At 56.8% G+C, this 25567-nt stretch overlaps 3 protein-coding genes across 33 annotated transcripts in view; all 3 read left to right on the top strand.

The window, feature by feature from the left end:
• Positions 1-25567, top strand: part of LOC125428587 (zinc finger protein 883-like) — a 1608225-nt gene that overhangs the window by 1177223 nt on the left and 405435 nt on the right. The window lies entirely within an intron of this gene.
• The window catches only part of LOC125428572 (zinc finger protein 420-like), a 226212-nt gene that overhangs the window by 57359 nt on the left and 143286 nt on the right, over positions 1-25567 (top strand). The window lies entirely within an intron of this gene.
• The window catches only part of LOC125429231 (zinc finger protein 624-like), a 28455-nt gene continuing 11603 nt past the window's right edge, over positions 8716-25567 (top strand). Inside the window, 6 exon segments of the mRNA XM_048490153.1 lie at positions 8716-8860; positions 10461-10546; positions 11018-11144; positions 11715-11807; positions 14537-16205; positions 22999-23089. Coding sequence (XP_048346110.1) covers positions 8746-8860; positions 10461-10546; positions 11018-11144; positions 11715-11807; positions 14537-16205; positions 22999-23089 — 2181 coding nt within the window. The 5' untranslated portion in view covers positions 8716-8745.

Raw genomic sequence — 25567 nt, 5'->3', positions numbered from 1 at the left:
CCCCCCCCCCCCCCCACCCCCCCCCCCCCCCACCCCCCCCCCCCCCCACCCCCCCCCCCCCCCACCCCCCCCCCCCCCCACCCCCCCCCCCCCCCACCCCCCCCCCCCCCCACCCCCCCCCCCCCCCACCCCCCCCCCCCCCCACCCCCCCCCCCCCCCACCCCCCCCCCCCCCCACCCCCCCCCCCCCCCACCCCCCCCCCCCCCCACCCCCCCCCCCCCCCACCCCCCCCCCCCCCCACCCCCCCCCCCCCCCACCCCCCCCCCCCCCCACCCCCCCCCCCCCCCACCCCCCCCCCCCCCCACCCCCCCCCCCCCCCACCCCCCCCCCCCCCCACCCCCCCCCCCCCCCACCCCCCCCCCCCCCCACCCCCCCCCCCCCCCACCCCCCCCCCCCCCCACCCCCCCCCCCCCCCACCCCCCCCCCCCCCCACCCCCCCCCCCCCCCACCCCCCCCCCCCCCCACCCCCCCCCCCCCCCACCCCCCCCCCCCCCCACCCCCCCCCCCCCCCACCCCCCCCCCCCCCCACCCCCCCCCCCCCCCACCCCCCCCCCCCCCCACCCCCCCCCCCCCCCACCCCCCCCCCCCCCCACCCCCCCCCCCCCCCACCCCCCCCCCCCCCCACCCCCCCCCCCCCCCACCCCCCCCCCCCCCCACCCCCCCCCCCCCCCACCCCCCCCCCCCCCCACCCCCCCCCCCCCCCACCCCCCCCCCCCCCCACCCCCCCCCCCCCCCACCCCCCCCCCCCCCCACCCCCCCCCCCCCCCACCCCCCCCCCCCCCCACCCCCCCCCCCCCCCACCCCCCCCCCCCCCCACCCCCCCCCCCCCCCACCCCCCCCCCCCCCCACCCCCCCCCCCCCCCACCCCCCCCCCCCCCCACCCCCCCCCCCCCCCACCCCCCCCCCCCCCCACCCCCCCCCCCCCCCACCCCCCCCCCCCCCCACCCCCCCCCCCCCCCACCCCCCCCCCCCCCCACCCCCCCCCCCCCCCACCCCCCCCCCCCCCCACCCCCCCCCCCCCCCACCCCCCCCCCCCCCCACCCCCCCCCCCCCCCACCCCCCCCCCCCCCCACCCCCCCCCCCCCCCACCCCCCCCCCCCCCCACCCCCCCCCCCCCCCACCCCCCCCCCCCCCCACCCCCCCCCCCCCCCACCCCCCCCCCCCCCCACCCCCCCCCCCCCCCACCCCCCCCCCCCCCCACCCCCCCCCCCCCCCACCCCCCCCCCCCCCCACCCCCCCCCCCCCCCACCCCCCCCCCCCCCCACCCCCCCCCCCCCCCACCCCCCCCCCCCCCCACCCCCCCCCCCCCCCACCCCCCCCCCCCCCCACCCCCCCCCCCCCCCACCCCCCCCCCCCCCCACCCCCCCCCCCCCCCACCCCCCCCCCCCCCCACCCCCCCCCCCCCCCACCCCCCCCCCCCCCCACCCCCCCCCCCCCCCACCCCCCCCCCCCCCCACCCCCCCCCCCCCCCACCCCCCCCCCCCCCCACCCCCCCCCCCCCCCACCCCCCCCCCCCCCCACCCCCCCCCCCCCCCACCCCCCCCCCCCCCCACCCCCCCCCCCCCCCACCCCCCCCCCCCCCCACCCCCCCCCCCCCCCACCCCCCCCCCCCCCCACCCCCCCCCCCCCCCACCCCCCCCCCCCCCCACCCCCCCCCCCCCCCACCCCCCCCCCCCCCCACCCCCCCCCCCCCCCACCCCCCCCCCCCCCCACCCCCCCCCCCCCCCACCCCCCCCCCCCCCCACCCCCCCCCCCCCCCACCCCCCCCCCCCCCCACCCCCCCCCCCCCCCACCCCCCCCCCCCCCCACCCCCCCCCCCCCCCACCCCCCCCCCCCCCCACCCCCCCCCCCCCCCACCCCCCCCCCCCCCCACCCCCCCCCCCCCCCACCCCCCCCCCCCCCCACCCCCCCCCCCCCCCACCCCCCCCCCCCCCCACCCCCCCCCCCCCCCACCCCCCCCCCCCCCCACCCCCCCCCCCCCCCACCCCCCCCCCCCCCCACCCCCCCCCCCCCCCACCCCCCCCCCCCCCCACCCCCCCCCCCCCCCACCCCCCCCCCCCCCCACCCCCCCCCCCCCCCACCCCCCCCCCCCCCCACCCCCCCCCCCCCCCACCCCCCCCCCCCCCCACCCCCCCCCCCCCCCACCCCCCCCCCCCCCCACCCCCCCCCCCCCCCACCCCCCCCCCCCCCCACCCCCCCCCCCCCCCACCCCCCCCCCCCCCCACCCCCCCCCCCCCCCACCCCCCCCCCCCCCCACCCCCCCCCCCCCCCACCCCCCCCCCCCCCCACCCCCCCCCCCCCCCACCCCCCCCCCCCCCCACCCCCCCCCCCCCCCACCCCCCCCCCCCCCCACCCCCCCCCCCCCCCACCCCCCCCCCCCCCCACCCCCCCCCCCCCCCACCCCCCCCCCCCCCCACCCCCCCCCCCCCCCACCCCCCCCCCCCCCCACCCCCCCCCCCCCCCACCCCCCCCCCCCCCCACCCCCCCCCCCCCCCACCCCCCCCCCCCCCCACCCCCCCCCCCCCCCACCCCCCCCCCCCCCCACCCCCCCCCCCCCCCACCCCCCCCCCCCCCCACCCCCCCCCCCCCCCACCCCCCCCCCCCCCCACCCCCCCCCCCCCCCACCCCCCCCCCCCCCCACCCCCCCCCCCCCCCACCCCCCCCCCCCCCCACCCCCCCCCCCCCCCACCCCCCCCCCCCCCCACCCCCCCCCCCCCCCACCCCCCCCCCCCCCCACCCCCCCCCCCCCCCACCCCCCCCCCCCCCCACCCCCCCCCCCCCCCACCCCCCCCCCCCCCCACCCCCCCCCCCCCCCACCCCCCCCCCCCCCCACCCCCCCCCCCCCCCACCCCCCCCCCCCCCCACCCCCCCCCCCCCCCACCCCCCCCCCCCCCCACCCCCCCCCCCCCCCACCCCCCCCCCCCCCCACCCCCCCCCCCCCCCACCCCCCCCCCCCCCCACCCCCCCCCCCCCCCACCCCCCCCCCCCCCCACCCCCCCCCCCCCCCACCCCCCCCCCCCCCCACCCCCCCCCCCCCCCACCCCCCCCCCCCCCCACCCCCCCCCCCCCCCACCCCCCCCCCCCCCCACCCCCCCCCCCCCCCACCCCCCCCCCCCCCCACCCCCCCCCCCCCCCACCCCCCCCCCCCCCCACCCCCCCCCCCCCCCACCCCCCCCCCCCCCCACCCCCCCCCCCCCCCACCCCCCCCCCCCCCCACCCCCCCCCCCCCCCACCCCCCCCCCCCCCCACCCCCCCCCCCCCCCACCCCCCCCCCCCCCCACCCCCCCCCCCCCCCACCCCCCCCCCCCCCCACCCCCCCCCCCCCCCACCCCCCCCCCCCCCCACCCCCCCCCCCCCCCACCCCCCCCCCCCCCCACCCCCCCCCCCCCCCACCCCCCCCCCCCCCCACCCCCCCCCCCCCCCACCCCCCCCCCCCCCCACCCCCCCCCCCCCCCACCCCCCCCCCCCCCCACCCCCCCCCCCCCCCACCCCCCCCCCCCCCCACCCCCCCCCCCCCCCACCCCCCCCCCCCCCCACCCCCCCCCCCCCCCACCCCCCCCCCCCCCCACCCCCCCCCCCCCCCACCCCCCCCCCCCCCCACCCCCCCCCCCCCCCACCCCCCCCCCCCCCCACCCCCCCCCCCCCCCACCCCCCCCCCCCCCCACCCCCCCCCCCCCCCACCCCCCCCCCCCCCCACCCCCCCCCCCCCCCACCCCCCCCCCCCCCCACCCCCCCCCCCCCCCACCCCCCCCCCCCCCCACCCCCCCCCCCCCCCACCCCCCCCCCCCCCCACCCCCCCCCCCCCCCACCCCCCCCCCCCCCCACCCCCCCCCCCCCCCACCCCCCCCCCCCCCCACCCCCCCCCCCCCCCACCCCCCCCCCCCCCCACCCCCCCCCCCCCCCACCCCCCCCCCCCCCCACCCCCCCCCCCCCCCACCCCCCCCCCCCCCCACCCCCCCCCCCCCCCACCCCCCCCCCCCCCCACCCCCCCCCCCCCCCACCCCCCCCCCCCCCCACCCCCCCCCCCCCCCACCCCCCCCCCCCCCCACCCCCCCCCCCCCCCACCCCCCCCCCCCCCCACCCCCCCCCCCCCCCACCCCCCCCCCCCCCCACCCCCCCCCCCCCCCACCCCCCCCCCCCCCCACCCCCCCCCCCCCCCACCCCCCCCCCCCCCCACCCCCCCCCCCCCCCACCCCCCCCCCCCCCCACCCCCCCCCCCCCCCACCCCCCCCCCCCCCCACCCCCCCCCCCCCCCACCCCCCCCCCCCCCCACCCCCCCCCCCCCCCACCCCCCCCCCCCCCCACCCCCCCCCCCCCCCACCCCCCCCCCCCCCCACCCCCCCCCCCCCCCACCCCCCCCCCCCCCCACCCCCCCCCCCCCCCACCCCCCCCCCCCCCCACCCCCCCCCCCCCCCACCCCCCCCCCCCCCCACCCCCCCCCCCCCCCACCCCCCCCCCCCCCCACCCCCCCCCCCCCCCACCCCCCCCCCCCCCCACCCCCCCCCCCCCCCACCCCCCCCCCCCCCCACCCCCCCCCCCCCCCACCCCCCCCCCCCCCCACCCCCCCCCCCCCCCACCCCCCCCCCCCCCCACCCCCCCCCCCCCCCACCCCCCCCCCCCCCCACCCCCCCCCCCCCCCACCCCCCCCCCCCCCCACCCCCCCCCCCCCCCACCCCCCCCCCCCCCCACCCCCCCCCCCCCCCACCCCCCCCCCCCCCCACCCCCCCCCCCCCCCACCCCCCCCCCCCCCCACCCCCCCCCCCCCCCACCCCCCCCCCCCCCCACCCCCCCCCCCCCCCACCCCCCCCCCCCCCCACCCCCCCCCCCCCCCACCCCCCCCCCCCCCCACCCCCCCCCCCCCCCACCCCCCCCCCCCCCCACCCCCCCCCCCCCCCACCCCCCCCCCCCCCCACCCCCCCCCCCCCCCACCCCCCCCCCCCCCCACCCCCCCCCCCCCCCACCCCCCCCCCCCCCCACCCCCCCCCCCCCCCACCCCCCCCCCCCCCCACCCCCCCCCCCCCCCACCCCCCCCCCCCCCCACCCCCCCCCCCCCCCACCCCCCCCCCCCCCCACCCCCCCCCCCCCCCACCCCCCCCCCCCCCCACCCCCCCCCCCCCCCACCCCCCCCCCCCCCCACCCCCCCCCCCCCCCACCCCCCCCCCCCCCCACCCCCCCCCCCCCCCACCCCCCCCCCCCCCCACCCCCCCCCCCCCCCACCCCCCCCCCCCCCCACCCCCCCCCCCCCCCACCCCCCCCCCCCCCCACCCCCCCCCCCCCCCACCCCCCCCCCCCCCCACCCCCCCCCCCCCCCACCCCCCCCCCCCCCCACCCCCCCCCCCCCCCACCCCCCCCCCCCCCCACCCCCCCCCCCCCCCACCCCCCCCCCCCCCCACCCCCCCCCCCCCCCACCCCCCCCCCCCCCCACCCCCCCCCCCCCCCACCCCCCCCCCCCCCCACCCCCCCCCCCCCCCACCCCCCCCCCCCCCCACCCCCCCCCCCCCCCACCCCCCCCCCCCCCCACCCCCCCCCCCCCCCACCCCCCCCCCCCCCCACCCCCCCCCCCCCCCACCCCCCCCCCCCCCCACCCCCCCCCCCCCCCACCCCCCCCCCCCCCCACCCCCCCCCCCCCCCACCCCCCCCCCCCCCCACCCCCCCCCCCCCCCACCCCCCCCCCCCCCCACCCCCCCCCCCCCCCACCCCCCCCCCCCCCCACCCCCCCCCCCCCCCACCCCCCCCCCCCCCCACCCCCCCCCCCCCCCACCCCCCCCCCCCCCCACCCCCCCCCCCCCCCACCCCCCCCCCCCCCCACCCCCCCCCCCCCCCACCCCCAGAGTTCTAGCACCAAAGGAAAATGTCACACTGAAAAGAAGGAGCCATGGAGAATGAATTAAGAACATAAGAGCCTGCTGAATCAGACCAGAGTCTACCTAGTCCAGCACTCTGCTACTTGCAGTGGCCCAGCAGATGCCTTTGGCAGCTTACATGGAGGATGTGAAAGCAATGGCCTCCCGAGCACCTGGTCTGCTAAGGCATTTGCAATTAGCCATAGATCGACTTCTCCATAAATCTGTCCAAGCCCCTTTTAAGCTATCCAGGTTAGTGGCCATCACCACCTCCTGTGGCAGCATATTTACAGAGGCGTATTGGGGGAGAATGGTGCCCAGAGACAAATTGTTTTTGGGTGCCTCCCCCTGCACCTGGAGGGTAGGGCGGGGCTCCGCCCCCGGCTGCTGCCCTCCCTGTTCCCAGCTCCCAGCTGGCAGTCCCTTCAGAAGTGACTAAGGTTCCTCGGCCTCTGAAAGCTGCTTTTATAAGCAATGGCCGGGGACGGGTGCTCAAGGAGTGTGGCCATGCCCCCAAGCCCCGCCTCCAGCCTCAGTGCTTATAAAAGCAGTTCTCGGAGGCCGGGAGGATGGCAGTTGCTTCTGGCCTCCCAGCAGGAGAGGGCAGAAAGGACTGCCAGCTGCCGGCTGGGAGCCAGGAGCAAGGGGGTGGGGGCAGTCAGGCGCCCTCGACATTGCCCACATCGATGACAACATGGGCAAGGTCAAGGGTGCCCAAACACAACAAGCCAGCAGGACTTTCTGCTGCCTTGCCATCTTCCTGGTCACATGGGGGGGAATTTGCGCTCCCCCCCCCACGTGACCAGATTAGTGGCATCTGGGGACAGAGGGTACCCCTCGTCCCTAGGCAAATACACCACTGCATATTCCAAACAACCTTAAATAAATGTTTCCTTTTATTAGTCCTAATTCTTCCCCCCAGCATTTTCAATGTATGCCCCCTGGTTTTAGTACTGTGAGAAAGAGAGAAAATTTTATCTCTGTCAACATTTTCTACCCCATGCATAATTTTATGGACTTCAGTCACACCCCCCCTCAGACGTCTCCTCTCCAAACTAAAGAGTCCCAAACGCTGCAGCCTCTCCTCATAAGGAAGGTGCTCCAGTCCCTCAATCATCCTTGTTGCCCTTCTCTGCACTTTTTCTATCTCTTCAATATCCTTTTTGAGATGTGGCGACCAGAACTGAACACAGTACTCCAAGTGCAGTCGCGCCACTGCTTTATAGAAGGGCATGACAATCTTTGCAGTTTTATTATCAACTCCTTTCCTAATTATCCCCAGCATAGAGTTTGCCTTTTTCACAGCTGCCATGCATTGAGTTGACATTCCCATGGAACAATCAACTAAGACGGCCAAATCCCTTTCCTGGTCTGTGACTAATAGCACTGACCCCTGTAGCGTGTATGTGAAGTTTGGATTTTTTGCCCCTATGTGCATCACTTTATATTTTGCTATATTGAACTGCATTTGCCATTTCCTAGCCCACTCACCTAATTTATAAAGGTCCGTTTGGAGCTCTTCGCAATCCTTTGTAGTTCTCACCACCCTACATAATTTGGCATAATCCGCAAACTTGGCCACCACGCTACCCACCCCTACTTCCAGGCCATTCATGAATAGGTTAAAGAGCACTGGTCCCAAAATGAATACCACTCCCTACTTATTGTTACAAAGTTGTATTGAAAAACCACAACTTGTTGCATTCAAAAGCCTTGAGCTTAAAGATTACAGTACAGAGTCAGTCCTTTCTGGAGCACACCACCATCATAATTCATTTATTATGGTAGTAGCACAGAAATACCAGCAACTGAAAAAATAAAAAGGCTTACCAGACATCATTTTTGAAATTCAAAAATACACCAGTTAAAAATTAGGAACCCACAAAAAAATACATTAACATCTCTTTAAGGGTCTACTGCAGTCTGCACAATACACTGTTGGATTCTGCAAATCAAGGCAAAAATCTGGTGACTTTTGGTGATATCTGACGATTCTTATCCTCAACTTGGTGAAAATAGGAGGGTTAAGAGCTTCGTGTGTATCTAATCTAGATGAAACAGGTTTGATTCCCAGCTCTACCACCCTAGGCTGTGGAGGTCCCTCTGGGGAATTTAGATTAGGTGCTCCACACCAGCTGGGTGACCTTGGGCTAGTCAGCTTCTCAAAGAGCTCTCTCAGCCCCACCTACCTCACAGGGTGTTTGTTGTGAGGGGGGAAGGGCAAGGAGATTGTCAGCCCCTTTGAGTCTCCTGCAGGAGAGAAAGGGGGGATATAAATCCAAACTCTTCTTCTTCTTCTTCTTCTTATCTGATAGAAGGTAATCCAATTTTTTTTACATTTCTAGTAGTGGATTAATATTTTTTTTACCTTTCTAGTAGTGGATTAATAATTTTTTTTACCTTTCTAGTAGTGGATTAATAATTTTTGATGTCTCAAGAGCATATGTTCAGCGGATTCTACTTCGCTTAATGGGCATGCACATAACCTCTCAGAATAAGGGATTTTTCTAAATGTACTCTCAAGCATTGCAGATGGAAGAGACAAACACCTAGAAAGGGCAAATGCTCTTTCCGGTATTGTTGGTCACTAGTAAGGTCAGTGTCGATTAACTCCAGGCTTGTCCAATAAAATGAATTGGTACTGTGCAAGTAGAAGTTTTATTTATTTATTACAAGTATTAAAAAGTTCTTGACTTATATTTTCAGAACTGAATATATTAAAATAGGTAAAAGTACTATATCCTCCTGCGTCCCTGGGAGTGGGGAGGAGAGGGTCCCCGAGGATGAACGAGAGGGAGACAGCCCCCGTCCTAGAGAAGCAAATGTGGGCAGGGAGGGAACGACGAGGAAAGCCATTTTCTGGTTGCCCCACCCCAGCCGTACTGTGCTACGTTCTGCGTCAATGGCCGAGAAGGAATCGGCGGAGCTCCCGGGCAGTTTCCAGGGAGAGGCTCTCCAGGCTCCCGCCCCGGAGGTCTTGGGGGTCCCTGCGGTGCCCCCGGCCCCCAATGCAGCCGGTGAGCGGGGATGCTGCAATGCCAGGGAGAGAGAAGGCGGGGGCGCACTGCGCAGCCAAAGCTGGAGGAAGCCTTTTGTGCAGAGCCAGGAGGTCCCTGCAGCGGGCGGAGAGGCGGGGCCTTGGGCGGCTGGGCGGGGCTGAAGTGGCTGCAGGTTCCCGACCTCGTTTAGGGAGGAGGGGGGGGAGAGGGGGGGGCTGTGGGGGAGATTGGGGTGGAGGGAGGAGGAGGGAGCAGATGCACAAAAGGGGTGATGGAGAAATGTGGGCCTGATACAGAACGGGGGGGGGGGGGAAGAAATGGGGGTCTGGGGGTGGGATTTTGGGGGGTGGGTAAATGGGGCAGGTGTAGGAGAAGTGCCCAAGAAAGGACTGAGGGAGCTGGAAGATGATGCGGCTGGCCTCCACTCGGGCCAGGACCTTTACAGCCCTGGCCCCCCTGCCTGGTGGAACACTCTTCCTCCAGCTGTCCGGGCCCTGCGGGATCTTGGTGATTTCCCCAGGGCCTGCAAGACCGGGCTTTTAGAGTGTCCAGCCGCTGAAAGTGCCCCCCCTCTTCCATTCTCGTGGAATTAGGGTCCATTGCCATCTGTAGGACCCATCCTTTCTTCTCCCCTCTTGGGAGGGTTTAAGAGGGACTTTGCGGGCATTGTTCATGTATTAATTGCTGCATTTTAATTTATATTCTCTAGAGATTAATTTGTATTTGATTTTTATGTTTACGTGTATGTGAATTTTCATGTTGTTCACCGCCCAGAGCCCTTCGGGGGTTGGGCGGTATATAAGTTTGAGAAATAAATAAGGGGGAGGTCTCCGTCCCTCCTTGATTCTGTTATATATGAGAGAGTCATATATGAGAGCCAGCATGGTGTAGTCGTTAAGTGTGGTGGACTCTAATCTGGAGAACAGGGTTTGATTCCCCACTCCTGCACATGAGCAGCAGACTCTTATCTGGTGAACTGGATTTGTTTCCCTGCTCCTACACATGAAGCCTGCTGAGTAACCTTCGCCTAGTCACAGACCTCTGTCAGCCCCACTGACCTCACAAGGAGTCTGTTGTGAGGAAAGGAAGGGAAAGGAGTTTATAAGCCACCTTGAGACACCTTACAGGAGAGAAAGCTGGGGGGGGGATAAATCCAAACTCTCCTTCTCTTCTAGAAACAAAGATCCATGTTTCCGCTCCAAAGCTCTATCCATCAGTCCCAAGAAAAAGAAAGGCACATTGGCACATTCATCTTTAAAATCTTTTGGATGATTGAATGTATTTTTCTCCAGAATTCTCCAGCCTTATCACAAGTCCACCATGGATAATAAAATGTCCCTTTGTGGTACTCACACTTGAAGGATTAATATTTTTGCTAATTTATCTGGGTCATATACCATCTTTACATCTTTTTATAAAAATCTCATTCGAGTTAGAGTTCAGTGTGTATTTAAAACTTTTTGTCCATATATTTTCCCATTGTTTGTTCAACTAGAATGCGGGCTCTTGACTTGTGCCCCAAGCCAAATCTAGAGAGAGGTTCACTCCAGAAACCAGCACATAAAATGTGTCCGTAGAAGAAAAAGTTTAAAACTCTCTTCCTTTCCCTCCCTCGCAGGCAGCAGCAGAAAAACACCCTGGAAGATTCCTCCACTGTCTCCTCCGTGTGATGAAGGGACAAGAGCCGCCATGCAGCCAACTGGGGTACGGGGATGTCACAGATGTGGGGAGATGTGCAAAGAGGGGCAGGGTTGCTTCCTTCTCAGCTGCATGACTCACAGGATCTGGTTCCTTGAATCTGGCACTGAAGTTGCCAAGTCTGCCCACTTGGAATTCTGGGAAGTGGTCACCACTATCTAGGATGGAACATGCAAAGAAACCCAAGCTGGGACTATGGTTATAAAACTGGACCATGGTTTTCTCAACAGAACATGTGTTGGTCCTTCCCATATGGATATTTGTGGCATCCTCCTCACAAGGTTGCCAGCCCCCTGCCAATGAGCACAACCCCTGCAGCACCAAGATACTGGGAAGGGGAGCCCCACGGGGCCCTTCTTGTCTCCTCTTTGTGCTGTTCCTCGAGTACTAATGGACTGTCTCTGGCTTCTTGGCTCCCCCCCCCCCCATGAACCTACTTTCTAGTGATGGTAAGTAAATATTTCCCTCTCCTTGCAGGATGGGGTATCCTTTGAGGAGGTGGCTGTGTATTTCACCCAGGAGGAGTGGACTCTGCTGCGCCCTGCCCAAAGAGCTCTGTACAAGGAAGTCATGCTGGAGAATTTTAGGAACGTGGTCTCTGTGGGTGAGGATCCTTTTCTCCTGGACTGTCTCTCTTGTTGGGAGGAAGCCTCTTAAGAGGAAAGCCATGGTTAGGCTGTCTGCTCTGGGCCCAAAGGCTGATCTCTCCCACCCTCTATGATCCTTCCTGTGACATGGGAATGGTTCTGGGCACTCTGTGAGTGCGGGGTGGGGCACTTCCTGACAATCCTGAGTCTGGACCTCCTGAGAGGCCATCAGGAGAGGTGTCCGGGGTTGCCTGCTCAGGAGAAAATAGGGCATTGGAAGGAGGGTCTTCCCTCCATTCTAGCCTTTCCGTACCTGGAGTGGGATGCGGCTGGGGAGGGAGCTCAAGTGCTGTCTCTGCAACTGCTTTGTTCTCAGCTGTCATTTCATGCTGACCTGAGTCAGGAGTAAACAGGGAACTACCAGCTCTAGATGAATGAATGCCCCATAAAGTTTTCCCTCAATCCACCCTGATATTTCCTAAGAGGAGGAAACAGAGGTTGATCTCTTCTTAGACTTGCCTGAATTAAATTAATGTGCACACAAAGAGTAGAGATTTGTAATTGTGGTTTTTTTCCTGTGATACAAGGACCTCAGGTTGCCAAACCAGATCTCATATCCTGGCTGGAAGAAGAGGAAGAACTGTTTCTTGTGGGCTGTGAGGAAGAGCCGGGACTGGCAGGTAACAGCTTACGTCTGTCTTGGGACTGTGTGTTTTCTGCACTTCCCTCAAAGGGTTGGTGGCCCGCTTCCTCTGCCCAGTTTAGAGTTTCTCCTCTAAAAAGCTTGGATGAGGTTTAGATACTGAAATGGTCCCTGTAAATCTGGAACCTATGAAAATAGGAAGCTTCCTTAAACCTGCCCAGATCACTTCTGCCAAGCTGAGACAAGTCTGCCTGGAGAGGCAGAGACTTTCGGACCAGGTTATTTCCTAGCCCTGTTTCTCCTGAGTTTCCTTACAGTGGATATGGCAGACCTTGATCCTCCTGGGATGCTGTGCCTGCAAAGCAAAGCAAGTAGAGGATCAGGTGCTTTCTTCCTGGGGTTTTTATTGAGGTGCTGCGTGGTTTCCGGGCTGTATGGCCGTGTTCTAGCAGCATTCTCTATCAGATCCTCTGAAGATGCCAGCCACAGATGCAGGCGAAACGTCAGGAGAGAATGCTGCTAGAACACAGCCATACAGCCCAGAAACCACACAGCACCTCAGTGATTCCGGCCGTGAAAGCCTTCGACAATACAGGGGATTTATATTGTTGGCATAGGTATTGATTTCCTAGATCTCAGCAAGGAGATCACTGCTTTCCACCTTTGCTGGTCATTTCAATATCTTTCCATCTGACCCGTCTGTCATCTGGCCGTGGGATGATGAATCAGTGGTCTCTGTGCTGGTTCCTTCTCATTGCCTTCACTAAGCAGAAGACCCTCCATGCCACCCCAAACTCCAGGGCAAGTAATGCCAGAAAGTTCCCATTCCTTAAGCAGTCAGGACAGAGTCCAATCTCTCTGTTGATTCTCTGTCAGTCTCTGTCCCTGTGAAGTTCTGTTCCATCTTTTTCTCACAAACTACCAATCACTCAGTACCATCGGGTCTGTCTCATGACCACGCTCCCAACCAAGACAACGGAAAGTGTGTCCAGACACCAAGCCTGTGAATCCTCATCTTCTGTTCAGGAGCTATTCATGCCCTAATTTCCGGCTACTTTTTTTGTTGTGTGCTCCTGCCAGGTATGGTAAAATAACCCTAATGATCCTTGTTTTGAGCACAATGTTGGACTTGGTCTTAATTTCCTAGTTCACAATTTGACCTATTTCCAGCCTTTTCCCTTTCCTTTCCTTATTCAACCACGCCAGTGTGCTGTCATGGTTAAGAGCAGCAGCAGACTCCAATCTGGAGAACCAGGTTCGATTCTTCACTCCTCCACATGAAGCCTGCTGGGTGCTCTTGGCCCAGTCACAATTCTCTCAGAACTCTTTAAGTAAGCCACTGTGAGACTCCTTAAGGTAGAGAAAAACGAGACATCAAAACCTGCTCTTCTTCTTCAGCTGAGGTTCCACTGTGCTGTCTCCACCTGGATTGAATAAGAAATGCATTCTCTCCACTAGCAACTAGCCAACACAAGGGTGGTCGATCCATGAGGTGGCCCTCGACCAGTGGTGGCGAACCTATGGCACGGGTGCCAGAGGCAGCACTCAGAGCTCTCTCTGTGGGCATGCACACACATAGTTTGTCATGTGGGGGGGGGGGGCTGGGCCGCTGGGCTCGATGTGTGCGCACCGCAGCAAACAGGGAGGACTCAGCTGGCAGACCTAGTGCCTGTGCTCTGGGTGGCTGCTCCGGGGGGGGGGGCAGCAGAAATGCTAGAGAGGCACAGGGTCATGATTCACCCGTTCGAAGCATTGCATGGTTGCTTCAAAGCAAAGCCACCGACTACCACCAAGTGTACTCCCGAGTAAAGCACACCTCAGAGCCAACCGTTTTTTCTAAACTAAAACCTCAGTATTCAGGCTAAATTGCCGTGTTGGCACTTTGCAATAAATAGGTGGGTTTTGGGTTGCAATTTGGGCACTCTGTCTCAAAAAGGTTCGCCATCACTGCCCTGGACAATCATCTTAGGGGCCTGTGGTGCGGGGAGCAATCATTTTTGTCAACGTCCCAAATTTTTCCAAGCCACCCCTGCTCATCAGGTCATCTGAGTGCAGATAAAATTTTAAAATGCAAAAGTACATCCCTCAGTTCCAAGAACTGAAACATACCTCTATGATGTCAAAGGGAAATAATTCCTTAATGTCATCCCTCTTGTTCTCGTCTGATTACCTTCTCCATCTGGCTGGTCACCTCTCTTGAGACTTCTCTCATGTGTGTTGAAGTATAAATGGCTGTCCCTCTCTTAAAGGAGATTTTCTCCCCACTACCTAACACTCCCCCCTCCGTACTTTCATCTGGGTAGAAAAAAATAAACTTAAAACGACTTGGTTTCTTTGAGGTGAAAGGTGGCCATTGTTTATTCTTTCTCTTTTGTTCTCTTTGGTGACGTTCATTGCTGGCAAGTGAGGAAAGCGAGGGGGACAACATCCTAGCGATTGGTTGTTGTGTGTTTTCTGGGCTGTGTGGCCATAGTCTGGTAAATTGTGTAACACACTTCATTCTGATACACCTCTGAAGATGCTGGCCACAGATGAAGGCAAACATTTTGAACAAGATCTACCAGACCACAGCCACACAGGCCGCAGAACCCACAACAACCAGTTGAATCCAACTATGAAAGCCTTCGATCCCTAGAGACTGTTTGAGCTTAATCTCAAAGTAGTCACAAAATGCAAATAAATCCGTTACCAAGCAAAGCAGAAATTTCTTCTACAGATATTTGGGGCAAATATTCTATCATCACACAAGGTTTCCCTTTCTTTCAGGAGGAGCTCTATGGAAGTCAGAGAATGAAGCAAAAGAACTCCCAGGGATGGAGAGAGAATATACATCTTCAAATGTGAAGAATAATTTTGAATATTTGGATGTACCATGGACGGAGGAGGGAAAACAGCCACAGGGTGGTAACTATCAGGAAAACAAGAAGAAAGAGATCACTGCTAGCAGGGAAACTCAGAAATCAATTATTAATGTGCAACAGAACACCTCTAACAGAAAGAAATTATATCAGTGTGTGGAGTGTAAAAAAGTGTTTGAGAGAAAAGACAACCTAGTTTCCCATCAAAGAATTCATACAGGAGAGAAACCATATAAATGTTTGGTGTGCAAGAAAAGCTTCCGTTACTTTTCAAACCTTAGCGTCCATAAAAGAGTTCACACTGGGGAAAAAATGTATAAATGCCTGGAATGTGGAAAAACCTTTCGTAATAGTGGGAACCTTGTTTCCCATCAAAAAATTCACACTGGGGAGAAGCCATATAAATGTCTGGAGTGTGGGAAAAGTTTTAATCGGGGTGACAAGCTCACTTTGCACTATAGAATTCACAGAGGGGAGAAGCCCTATAAATGTCTGGAGTGTGGGAAAACCTTCAGATGGAGTAGTCAGCTTATTTCTCACCAAAGAATTCACACAGGGGAGCAACCATATCAATGCCTGGAGTGTGAGAAAAGTTTTCATGCCCGAGGAGGACTAATATATCATCAACAAACACATTTGGGGGAAAAAAAATATAAATGCATGGAGTGTGGGAAAAGTCTCAGTGATCGTGGAAGGCTTACTGTTCATCAAAGGATTCATACAGGGGAGAAACCATATAAATGCCTGGAGTGTGGGAAAAGCTACCGTGAGGGTAGAGACCTTACTTGTCATCAAAGGATTCATACAGGGGAGAAACCATATAAATGTCTGGAGTGTGGGAAAAGCTTCCGTGATCGTAGGCATCTTAATCACCATCAAAAAATTCACGCAGGGGTCGAATCATGTAAGTGCCTGCAGTGTGGGAAGAACTTCAGTAATAGTGGAAGCCTTGCTTCTCATCAAAGAAGTCACTCAGGGGAGGAACCATATAAATGCTTAGAGTGCGGGAAAAGTTTCACTCGGAGCTCCAGCCTTACTTACCATCAAATGATTCACACAGGTGAGAAACCATATAAATGCCTGGAGTGTGGGAAAAGCTTCAGGTGGAGTAGCCAGTTTAAATCCCATCAAAGAATTCATACAGGAGAGGAACCACATAAATGCTTGCAGTGTGGAAAAAGTTTCCATGTCAGAGGAGAACTAATTTCCCACCAAAGAATTCACACAGGGGAGAAACCATATAAATGCCTGGAGTGCGGGAAAAGCTTCAGACAAAAGAACCATCTCACTTGCCATCAAAGAATTCACACAGGAGAGGAACGATATAAATGCTTGGAGTGTGAGAAAAGCTTCAGATGGAAGAGTCAGCTTACTTCCCACCAAAGTATTCACACTGGGGAGAAACCATATAAATGCCTTGAGTGTGGGAAAAGTTTCCGTGTCCGAGGAGAACTAACTTCACATCAAAGAACACACACAGGGGAAAAACCATATAAGTGCTTGGAGTGTAGTAAAAGCTTCCGTATCAGAAAAACACTAATTTCCCATCAAAGAATTCACATAGGGGAGAAACCGTAGAAATTCCTGGAATTTGGGGAAAACGTCTCTGACAGAGGAGAACTAATTTACTATCAAAGAGCTCCAAAAAGAGAGAAACAACAAATGCCTAGAATGTGGAAAAAGCTGCAGCAGAGTGGAAAGCTTACTTCCCTAAACTAAGTTACACAAGGGAGTTACCATTTTCTTTCATGGAATGTGGAAAAAATGCCAGTTAGCATGACAGTCTTTTTCCCCATCAAAGAATTCACATGGGAGAAACTGTAGAAGCGTTTGGTGTGTGAAAAGACATTTAATCAAATGAACTGGCTTACATTATTAGCAAGTAATTCAATAACTGTAAAATATATATTTCAGTATAATTTCATAAAATGTTTTTAGAGAATAATAGGCAAAATCTTAGAGCAGGGGTGTTCAAGCTTTTGGGCCTGTGGGTACATTTGGAATTCTGACACAGCATGGGTTGATACCACCACACAATGGCTGCTGAAAATATTACATACTTAGGAATTGAATTAGAAAAGAAGAATAGTAATTTATGCCAAAAAAAACCCCAACCCTGAAAGGATCTGAAAAGAAATTAAAAATGATTTAGGCAATTGGCAGAAGCTTATAGTTTCATTGTTAGGTAGAATAGCCATAGTTAAAATTAATGTCCTCCCCAAAACATTTCAGAATGCCTCTATAGTGGTTACGAACAACCCATTCTGTAGTGATATTATGTATTTTAATGTTTTAACATTTTGTGGTATTTTGGAGGATTGTTGTGACCCGCCCTGAGCCCAAAAGAGGTTGGGTGGGATAAAAATTGAAAAATAAATTATAAAAATAAAAAAATCCTTTCTAATTTCCCAAAAGCTATGTCCAGCAGTGTCATTTGTTCCGACGTGGATTAAAAGGAAGGGATAACTGTCAGTGGGCTCGACAAATTTTCTCAGCCTCTCTGTGACATCACAGATTTTTGCCCCAGGAAGACAGCCCAGTTCTCAATACTTCCTGTCAGGCCTGCAAATTGCTCCCTTTAGTAGGGAGTCTCCTACCGTCTCCTCTGGGTTTGCCTATCTTCAGTTGTCACAAATGTTTAAGATAAGGATGGGGATTTGTAGGAGATAACACTGAATTTCAAGAAGTGCTATGTAAAGATGATAAAAAATGAATGGGAAAAATGTATAAATTGATTGTTTAAAAACAGTGCAGGAAATAGTTAAACGTGATGATCAAATGGGCCCAAAACGTAGGAGATGCAGACAGAGAGGGAGGTTTTTCTAAATCAACCGCATACAAGCGAGGAACATAGCAATGTGCATGTGACAAGGGATAGTGTCTACAAAAGACTTGAGGGTAAAGCACATCAATCCCAGGTTAAGGACAGAGACAGGGCATACAGATGTCTCTATGCTCATAGTAGAAGCCTTCGACCTAAAATGGGGGAGCTGGAGCACAAAGTTTTGAAGGAGGACTTTGATATAGTGGGCATTACAGAGACATGGTGGAATGAGGAGAACCAGTGGGATGCTGTTATACCAGGTTACAGGCTCTATAGGAAGGATAGGACAGGGCGCATAGGGGGTGGAGTTGCCCTTTACATAAAAGAGAGCATAGTGTCACATAAAATAGACAATGCAAGGGGAGCTGGTTCCCCTACAGAATCACTGTGGATATCAATACCAGGTGTGAAGGACAGTTTAATATTAGGAATATATTATTGTCCCCCTGACCAAAGTGCACAAGAGGATTCTGAGATGGAAAAAGAAATTAGAGAGGCCAACAAAAACAAAAAGTGGTAATGGGTGATTTTAACTATCCCCATATAAACTGGAAAAATGCATGTTCAGGTTGAAGTAAGGAGAGAGCATTCCTGGATATGCTAAACGACTGTGGCTTAGAGCAGATGGTTGTGGAACCAACCAGGGGAGAGGTGATCCTAGATCTAATTCTATGTGGGACCCAGGACCTGGTGCAGGAAGTCAGTGTTGTTGAGCCGATAGGGAACAGCGACCACAATGCTGTCAGATTCAGTATCACAGCATGCGAACAAGTGGCAACTACTAATGTAGTTACATTCGCCTTCAGAAAGGGAAATTTCTCAAAGATGAGGGGGATAGTGGGCAGGAAGCTGAAAGGGAAAATCAAGAGAGTCAAAACTGACCAAGATGCTTGGAGGTTATTTAAAAACACAGTAATCAAAGCTCAGCTGGAATGTGTTCCACAGGTTTGGAAAGGCAGCACCCAGTCCAAAAGAAAGCCACCATGGTTAACAAGAGAGGTTGAGGAAATTATCAGAAATAAGAAAATGTCTTTTAGAAAATGGAAGTCCAGTTTGACTGATGAAGAATATGAGAGGGAACACAAATGGTGGCAAAAGAGAAGCAGGTTAGCTGTAAGGGAGGCAAAAAAGGATTATGAGGAATGCATGGCTGCGAACATCAAGACCACCAACAAACAGTTCTTCAAGTATATCAAAAGTAGGAAGCCAGCTAGGGAAGCAGTAGGCCCGTTAGATGACAAAGGAACAAAAGGTGTGCTAAAAGATGACAGGGAGATTGCAGAGAAGCTGAATGAATTCTTTGCATCTGTCTTCACCCAAGAGGAGGTGAGGAAAATTCCTACACCTGAACCATGCTTTTTAGGAGGCGAATCCGAGGAACTAGCGAAGTTAGTGGTAGACAAGGAAGAAGTTCTGGCAGCCATTGTTAAACTAAATGTTACCAAATCCCCTGGCCCAGATTGCATTCACCCAAGAGTTCTTAAAGAACTCAAGCATGAAATTGCTGATCTTCTTACTTTAATATGCAACTTATCCCTGAAATCAGCCTCCATCCCTGAAGACTGGAAGATGGCCAATGTCACACCAATCTTTAAGAAAGGATCTAGGGGGGAACCGGGAAATTACAGGCCAGTCAGTTTGATATCTGTTCCTGGTAAATTAGTAGAATCTATCATTAAAGATAAAATTATTAAACATGTAGAAAAGCAAGACCTGCTGAGAAAGAGTCAGCATGGCTTTTGCAGAGGCAAATCCTGTCTTACAAACTTACTAGAGTTCTTTGAGGGTGTAAACAGGCATGTGGATAAGGGGGAACCAGTGGACATTGTCTACTTGGATTTCCAAAAGGCTTTTGACAAAGTTCCTCACCAGAGACTATCGAGAAAACTCAGCAATCAAGGAATAAGAGGGGAAGTCCTCCTATGGATTCAAAACTGGTTGAGAAACAGGAAGCAAAGAGTGAGTATAAATGGGAAATTCTCACAATGGAGAGATGTAGGGAGTGGTGTCTCCCAAGGATCCGTTTTGGGACCAGTGCTCTTTAACCTATTCATAAATGACCTGGAAGTAGGGGTGGGTAGCGTGGTGGCCAAGTTTGCAGATGATACCAAATTATGTAAAACTGCAAAGATTGTCATGCCCTTGTATAGAGCAGTGGTGCAACCGCACTTGGAGTACTGTGTTCAGTTCTGGTCACCACATCTCAAAAAGGATATTGAAGAGATAGAAAAAGTGCAGAGAAGGGCAACGAGGATGATTGAGGAACTGGAGCACCGTTTTTATGAGGAGAGGCTGCAGCATTTGGGACTCTTTAGTTTGGAGAGGAGACGTCTGATGATTGAAGTCTAGAAAATTATGCATGGGATAGAAAATGTTGACAGAGAGAAATTTTTCTCTCTTTCTCACAATACTAGAACCAGGGGGCATACATTGAAAATGCTGGGGGGAAGAATTAGGACTAATAAAAGGAAACACTTCTTCACACGACGTGTGATTGGTGTTTGGAATATGCTGCCACAGGAGGTGGTGACGGCCACTAACCTGGATAGCTTTAAAAGGGGCTTGGACAGATTTATTGAGGAGAAGTCGATCTCTGGCTACCAATCTTGATCCTTCTTGATCTGAGGTTGCAAATGCCTTAGTAGAGCAGGTGCTCGGGAACAGCAGCAGCAGAAGGCCATTGCTTTCACCTCCTGCATGTGAGCTCCCAATGGCACCTGGTGGGCCACTGCGAGTAGCAGAGTGCTGGACTAGATGGACTCTGGTCTGATCCAGCAGGTTCCTCCTTATGTTCTTATGTTCTTATGAGATACTATATAACTTGTGGAGTGGTCCAAACTGGAAGATACATGCATTTATTGTGATTATGGATTTAAAGGAAAACTTCCAAGAAATGTTCCTCAGATGGTGCATGTCACCAGTTGCACTTTCTAAGATTTCTGAAGACTGCTCCCCATATGTTGGAAATGTAATGAAGGTACATTTTATCACATGTGGTGGCAGTGAACAAATTGGAGAGCTGCACACGAGAAGGTGGAAAACATACATAAGATGAAATTTGAAATGAGACCAGAAGCCTACTTATTAGGAATAACAGAGGCACTGATGCCAAAGAGTAATAGTACCTTGTTTTTTGTATTTGCTCACAACAGCAAGAATTGTTTTGGCCAGAAATTGGAATGCATGTGGATACGTGGACTAGACCAATTGACTTGTCTCCTAAGAGAAGACTCATTAGAAAAAAATTCATGAATTGTGGTTCCCATTTACTAAGTATATAAATATTCTTATGAATACAGTCAGTAATAGAATGAAGAGAAACTAGAATAAATGTTGGGAGTAGAGTGAACAACGTGAAAGTATAGAAAAAAGGAGTGATCCTGAATTAGGTCAACAATACACTAATATTATGTATCTTATAAATATATTATTAGTATTGCTAATATTAATTATTTATTACATTTGATATCCTGCCCACCCCCAAAAGGCCTCTGAGCGGTGTACAAGGGCCACCTAGGCCAATAAAATAATAAATTATGAATAACCACTATAATATTAAATCCTTAAAATAAAAAGGCAGCATCATAAAATCTTAGCTAATGGGCAAGAAAGTCTGAAAGTTATAAAATCTGGAAGTTTTTTGTTGGGGTGAGCCAGCCTCACCCAGCAGAGCTTCAGACAGAGCACAGGAATGCCTGCGCCATCTGTTGCCCTCTGGGCAGGTGAGCTCACCTATCACAAGACCCCCATGACTCACGGTCATGGGTTGCCCTGGACAAAGGGACAAAAGGTGCATACCCCCAGGTATGGATTAGGCCCACACAGAAACGCTTCCTCCTGCACATACGCAGTCTCTATGACTCATGTATCGCCCCGGATTCTCCCGCTCTCCTGCCTCCGAACCCGCCTCCCATAAACCCTAATAAAAGGTGCCAGGGACCGCCAGCTCGGCAGATTAGCCTGCAACCGGCAGATTAGCCGCAGACCAGCCGCTGGCTTCTCTCCACCGGATCCTGATATCGCTGCGTCTCGCCTCTTCCTTGCAACCCACGCGGGCCAACGTCATATTTTATTATGAAACTAGCGGGGCCCAGCCACGCGTTGCTGTGGCAATTGTCCTTCTCATCACAGTCTGCCACCCACACAGATGTCCATGCAGGTCCAATGATCCGCAGCATAGCCTTTTGGGGTGGTCAAATGGAATCCCTCTTTCCCTTTTCAATTCACATTGTTATATGGTGGTGCCTTGTGTTTTTAGTATAAGGTAACCCTTTCCATTCCACAACGGAACTGTCCAGAGTGCGAATCCCGCTGTCCATGAGGCTGGTTGACACGCACAGTCCTGGCTTGGGGAAGGCAGAACTGGGCAAGGAGGCTATCCCAGTCAGGCAGCAGAGGCAGGGTGGTGAGGCACTCAGATCGAGGCCAGCTCCCTGGGTTCCTAAAGGGCCATGTGCAAAAGAAGCGGAGCCAGTAGTGTTGGTTGGCCCCCACCCCACAGATTTTCTCAGAAGAAAAAGGCAAACTCCAGCTCGCTTTTAGTAAAAGAGAGCTGTGGTGAATATAGGTGAGGAAGTGGCTAAGTAGTGGTTGGATGTGAGGGAGGGCAGAGTGAGGTGTGTGAGGATGAGCTGGATGTGTATTGTGTGGTAGCAGTGGGTGAGGCACAGAGAGTGAAAGTTACCTGCATGTGAGGGGGGGACCCCACCTGACGTCTCACATGGCAAAGTGTGTATATGTTTCACTTCCACTCATATTACCTACCAGTATTACCTATTTACTGTTTTCACTGCTCATCTCTGCCCATCTGCACAAACATTCTAAGCCCTCAGGCCACAGACAGACAGGCTGCACGAGCATTCTAAGGGTGACAGTTAAACAGAGCCAGCTTCAGGGCCTGGTGCGGCAGGAAAAAGACGTTTTACCTGGCTTAGGTATGGACTTTCGGTGATTTGAAGGTCCCATTACCTGCCCGCAACAGGGAGGAACGTCATGTGAAAATTTGGGGGCGATCCGTCCAGCCGTTTCGGCGTTAGGGCGTGACTAACAAAGTCACTGTTTGCTTTTTATATATATAGATACTGGAGACATCTCACAGTGAATAACAAAAAAAAAACATTCTTGGGGAAACAGAGGGAAGTTGATGATGACAACTTGCTGATTTTTGTATTTCTTTCCTTCCCCCCCTTTCTTTATCTTCTGGGTTTTTCTCCTCTTTTCTCTTGTTTCTTCATGTAATAATAACATACACATATATATTGAGTAATTTTCACTGAATTGTGAATATTGTAATTAATAAAGTTCTTTTTTCTTCTTAAAAAAATGGCTGCTGAAGATGGTGGATCCAGCTGCAAAATGATTGCCACAGCTTAACTTCAGGAACACAGTGTAGAGCTTTGTGCAATACCTTATGATTGGCATAGCCAATCAAGTCCCCAGTAGTTAGTGAAAAGCATTGGTAGGCCAAAGCCTTAAGACCTACTGTCTGAAAATATTTGGTGGGTGCCAGAAGAGATGATGCCTTTCCTCTCCTGCGTCCCTGGGAGTGGGGAGGAGATGCTCCCCGGGGGCGATAGAGAGGGAGACAGCCCCCGTCCTAGAGAGGCAAATGGGTGCCCCCGGCCCCCAATGCAGCTGGTGAGTCTGGGGGGAGGGGATTCTGCAGTGCAAGGGAGAGAGGAGGAGGAGGAGGGGGGTGCACTTCGTGTCCAGAGGGGGAGGAAGCCCCCCAATGAGTGCCACCACCCCCCCGGACCCCTTTGCGCAGAGACAGGACTCAGGTTCCTGCAGCGGGATGGAGGCGCCCATGAGGCCAGCCCTGGGGAGGCTGGACAGAGAGAAGCTCAAGGGAAGTGGCCACTTGCGGTTCCAAGAGGCTCATGGAGGAAGGAGGAGCCGGGGGAGGAGGGGGGCTGTGGGGTGTGGAGGGAGAAGGAGTGACCAGATGCAAGAGCGGGGTGGAGGTCCTGGTGGAGAAACTGAATACAGAAAATTGAATACCAGTGCTGTACCCGTTCCACCTGTCACTCTTGGAATTGGCCCAAATTTATCAAAGAGTGAAAGGGGATTGTTGGATATGTGGAAGGTGTCAAGACAACTTTTATAGGTATATGATGGGAATGTAGCAGAATGGTTGAGTACTGGATTACGGTTGCCACGGTGATCTCTCAAGTTATAAGGAAAGAGCTGCCACTATCCCCTAAAGTCTTGTTAAATTGTGTGAGAAATTGGAAAAATTATCAGAAAGAGATAATTAGTCAGTGTAAACTAACCTGTGTGTTACATGGGGTTTTTAAACTGAGGCTGGATGGCCATCTGTCAGAAGAAGAAGAAGAATTTGGATTTATATCCCCCCTTTCTCTCCTGCAGGACACTCAAAGGGGCTGACAATCTCCTTGCCCTTCCTCCCTCACAACAAACACCCTGTGAGGTGGGTGGGGCTGAGAGAGCTCCGAGAAGCTGTGACTAGCCCAAGGTCACCCAGCTGGCGTGTGTGGGAGTGCACAGGCTAATCTGAATTCCCCAGATAAGCCTCCACAGCTCAGGCGGCAGAGCGGAGAATCAAACCCAGTTCCTCCAGATTAGATACATGAGCTCTTAACCTCCTACGCCACTACTGTCGGGAGCGTTTTGACTGTGTATTTCTGCTTGGCAGGGGGTTGGACTGAGTTGCCTTTTTGGTCTTTTCCAATTCTATGATTCTATGACCAAATGTCCCCAAAATTTGAAAAGGGGATTTTTTTTTCTGTCCAGAATGAGAAGTGCAGTTTGAGCTTGTCTGAGTTGATGCTGAGAAAAGTTCTGTGTCCAGTAATTTGCGCTTTAGATCTTTGTCCATCTTTGGTTGTTTTCCAACTTTAGTTTTTAAAAAGGGAATGCCTGGTGTAAAAAGGTGGGGAATACTGATCAGGGGCTTCTCTGCACCTGGGCTGAGAGGTGGCCGTGGAGGCTTCTTTTCCAATGACTTCATTCTCAACTTTCATTTCCATCTCAGCTTGTCAAAGAGAAGACACAGGCCTGCCAGTCACAGATGAATTACTCATTATTATTAAAACTTTAAAAGGATATAAACAAGAGAGAAAAATGCAAAGAAATGTGTTGTCAAAGGCTTTCACGGCCGGATTCAACTGGTTCTGGTGGGTTTTCCAGGCTATGTGGCTGTGGTCTTGTGGATCTTGTTCCTAACGTTTCGCCTGCATCTGTGGCTGGCATCTTCAGAGGTGTATCACAGAGGGAAGTCTGCTACACACTGCATCAGTGCTACACTGTCCATGTCCCAGGGTGGGGAACCAATCAGTAAGTGCCTGAGTGGAACTTGCTACGCAAAGATGTGGTTGATAGTATTGTATTGCGGGTGGGGCTTATCAGTCCAGGGAGTAACTCACATTTTCATGCCCTTCAGCAGCAGCTGTATTGGTGAATGCAAATCCTGTGTTTGGGTGGAGTCCATTGTTCATGAACTTAGCATGCCCTTGGAGTTTGCTTTTGATGTTTTTAAGTACTGGTAGCCAAGCTTTGTTAATTCTTAGAGTCTCTTCTTTCCTGTTGAAGTTGTCTTGGTGTTTGTGAATTTCAGTGGCCTTCCTATGCAGTCTGACATAGTAACCTTCTGATTTGTCCAGAATTTCAGTGTTTTCACATAAAATGTTATGTCCAGTTTTGTTTAAGACATGTTCTGCAACTGCAGATTTTTTAGGATGGTTAAGCCGACAGTGTCTTTCGTGTTCCTTAATACAAGTCTGAATGCTGCGTTTTATGGTTCCTATGTAGACCTTTCCACAGCTGCAGGGTATGCGATAGACTCCTGCAGAAGTGAGGGGGTCTCTCTTGTCCTTTGGTGAGCGTAGCATCTGCTGTATTTTCCTGGTAGGTTTGAAGATGGTTTGTAGGTTATGTTTCTTCATCAGTTTCTCTATTTGATCAGTGATTCCCTTGATGTACGGTAGAAATATTTTTCCTGTGGTGGGCTGTTTCTCCTCAGTCCTCTGGGTTTCTCATGGTCTTAAAGCTCTTCTGATTTCAGTTGTGGAGCAGCCATTAGACTGCAGAGCCCAGTCTAGATGATTGATTTCATCAGGGAGGAGGTGAGGTTCACAAATTCGTTTTGCACGATCT

Source organism: Sphaerodactylus townsendi, linkage group LG03 (genome assembly GCF_021028975.2).
Source record: "Sphaerodactylus townsendi isolate TG3544 linkage group LG03, MPM_Stown_v2.3, whole genome shotgun sequence".
NCBI lineage: Eukaryota > Metazoa > Chordata > Lepidosauria > Squamata > Sphaerodactylidae > Sphaerodactylus > Sphaerodactylus townsendi.
The sequence above is the reverse complement of the archived record's forward strand: the minus strand, read 5'-3'. Positions and strand labels throughout refer to the sequence as shown.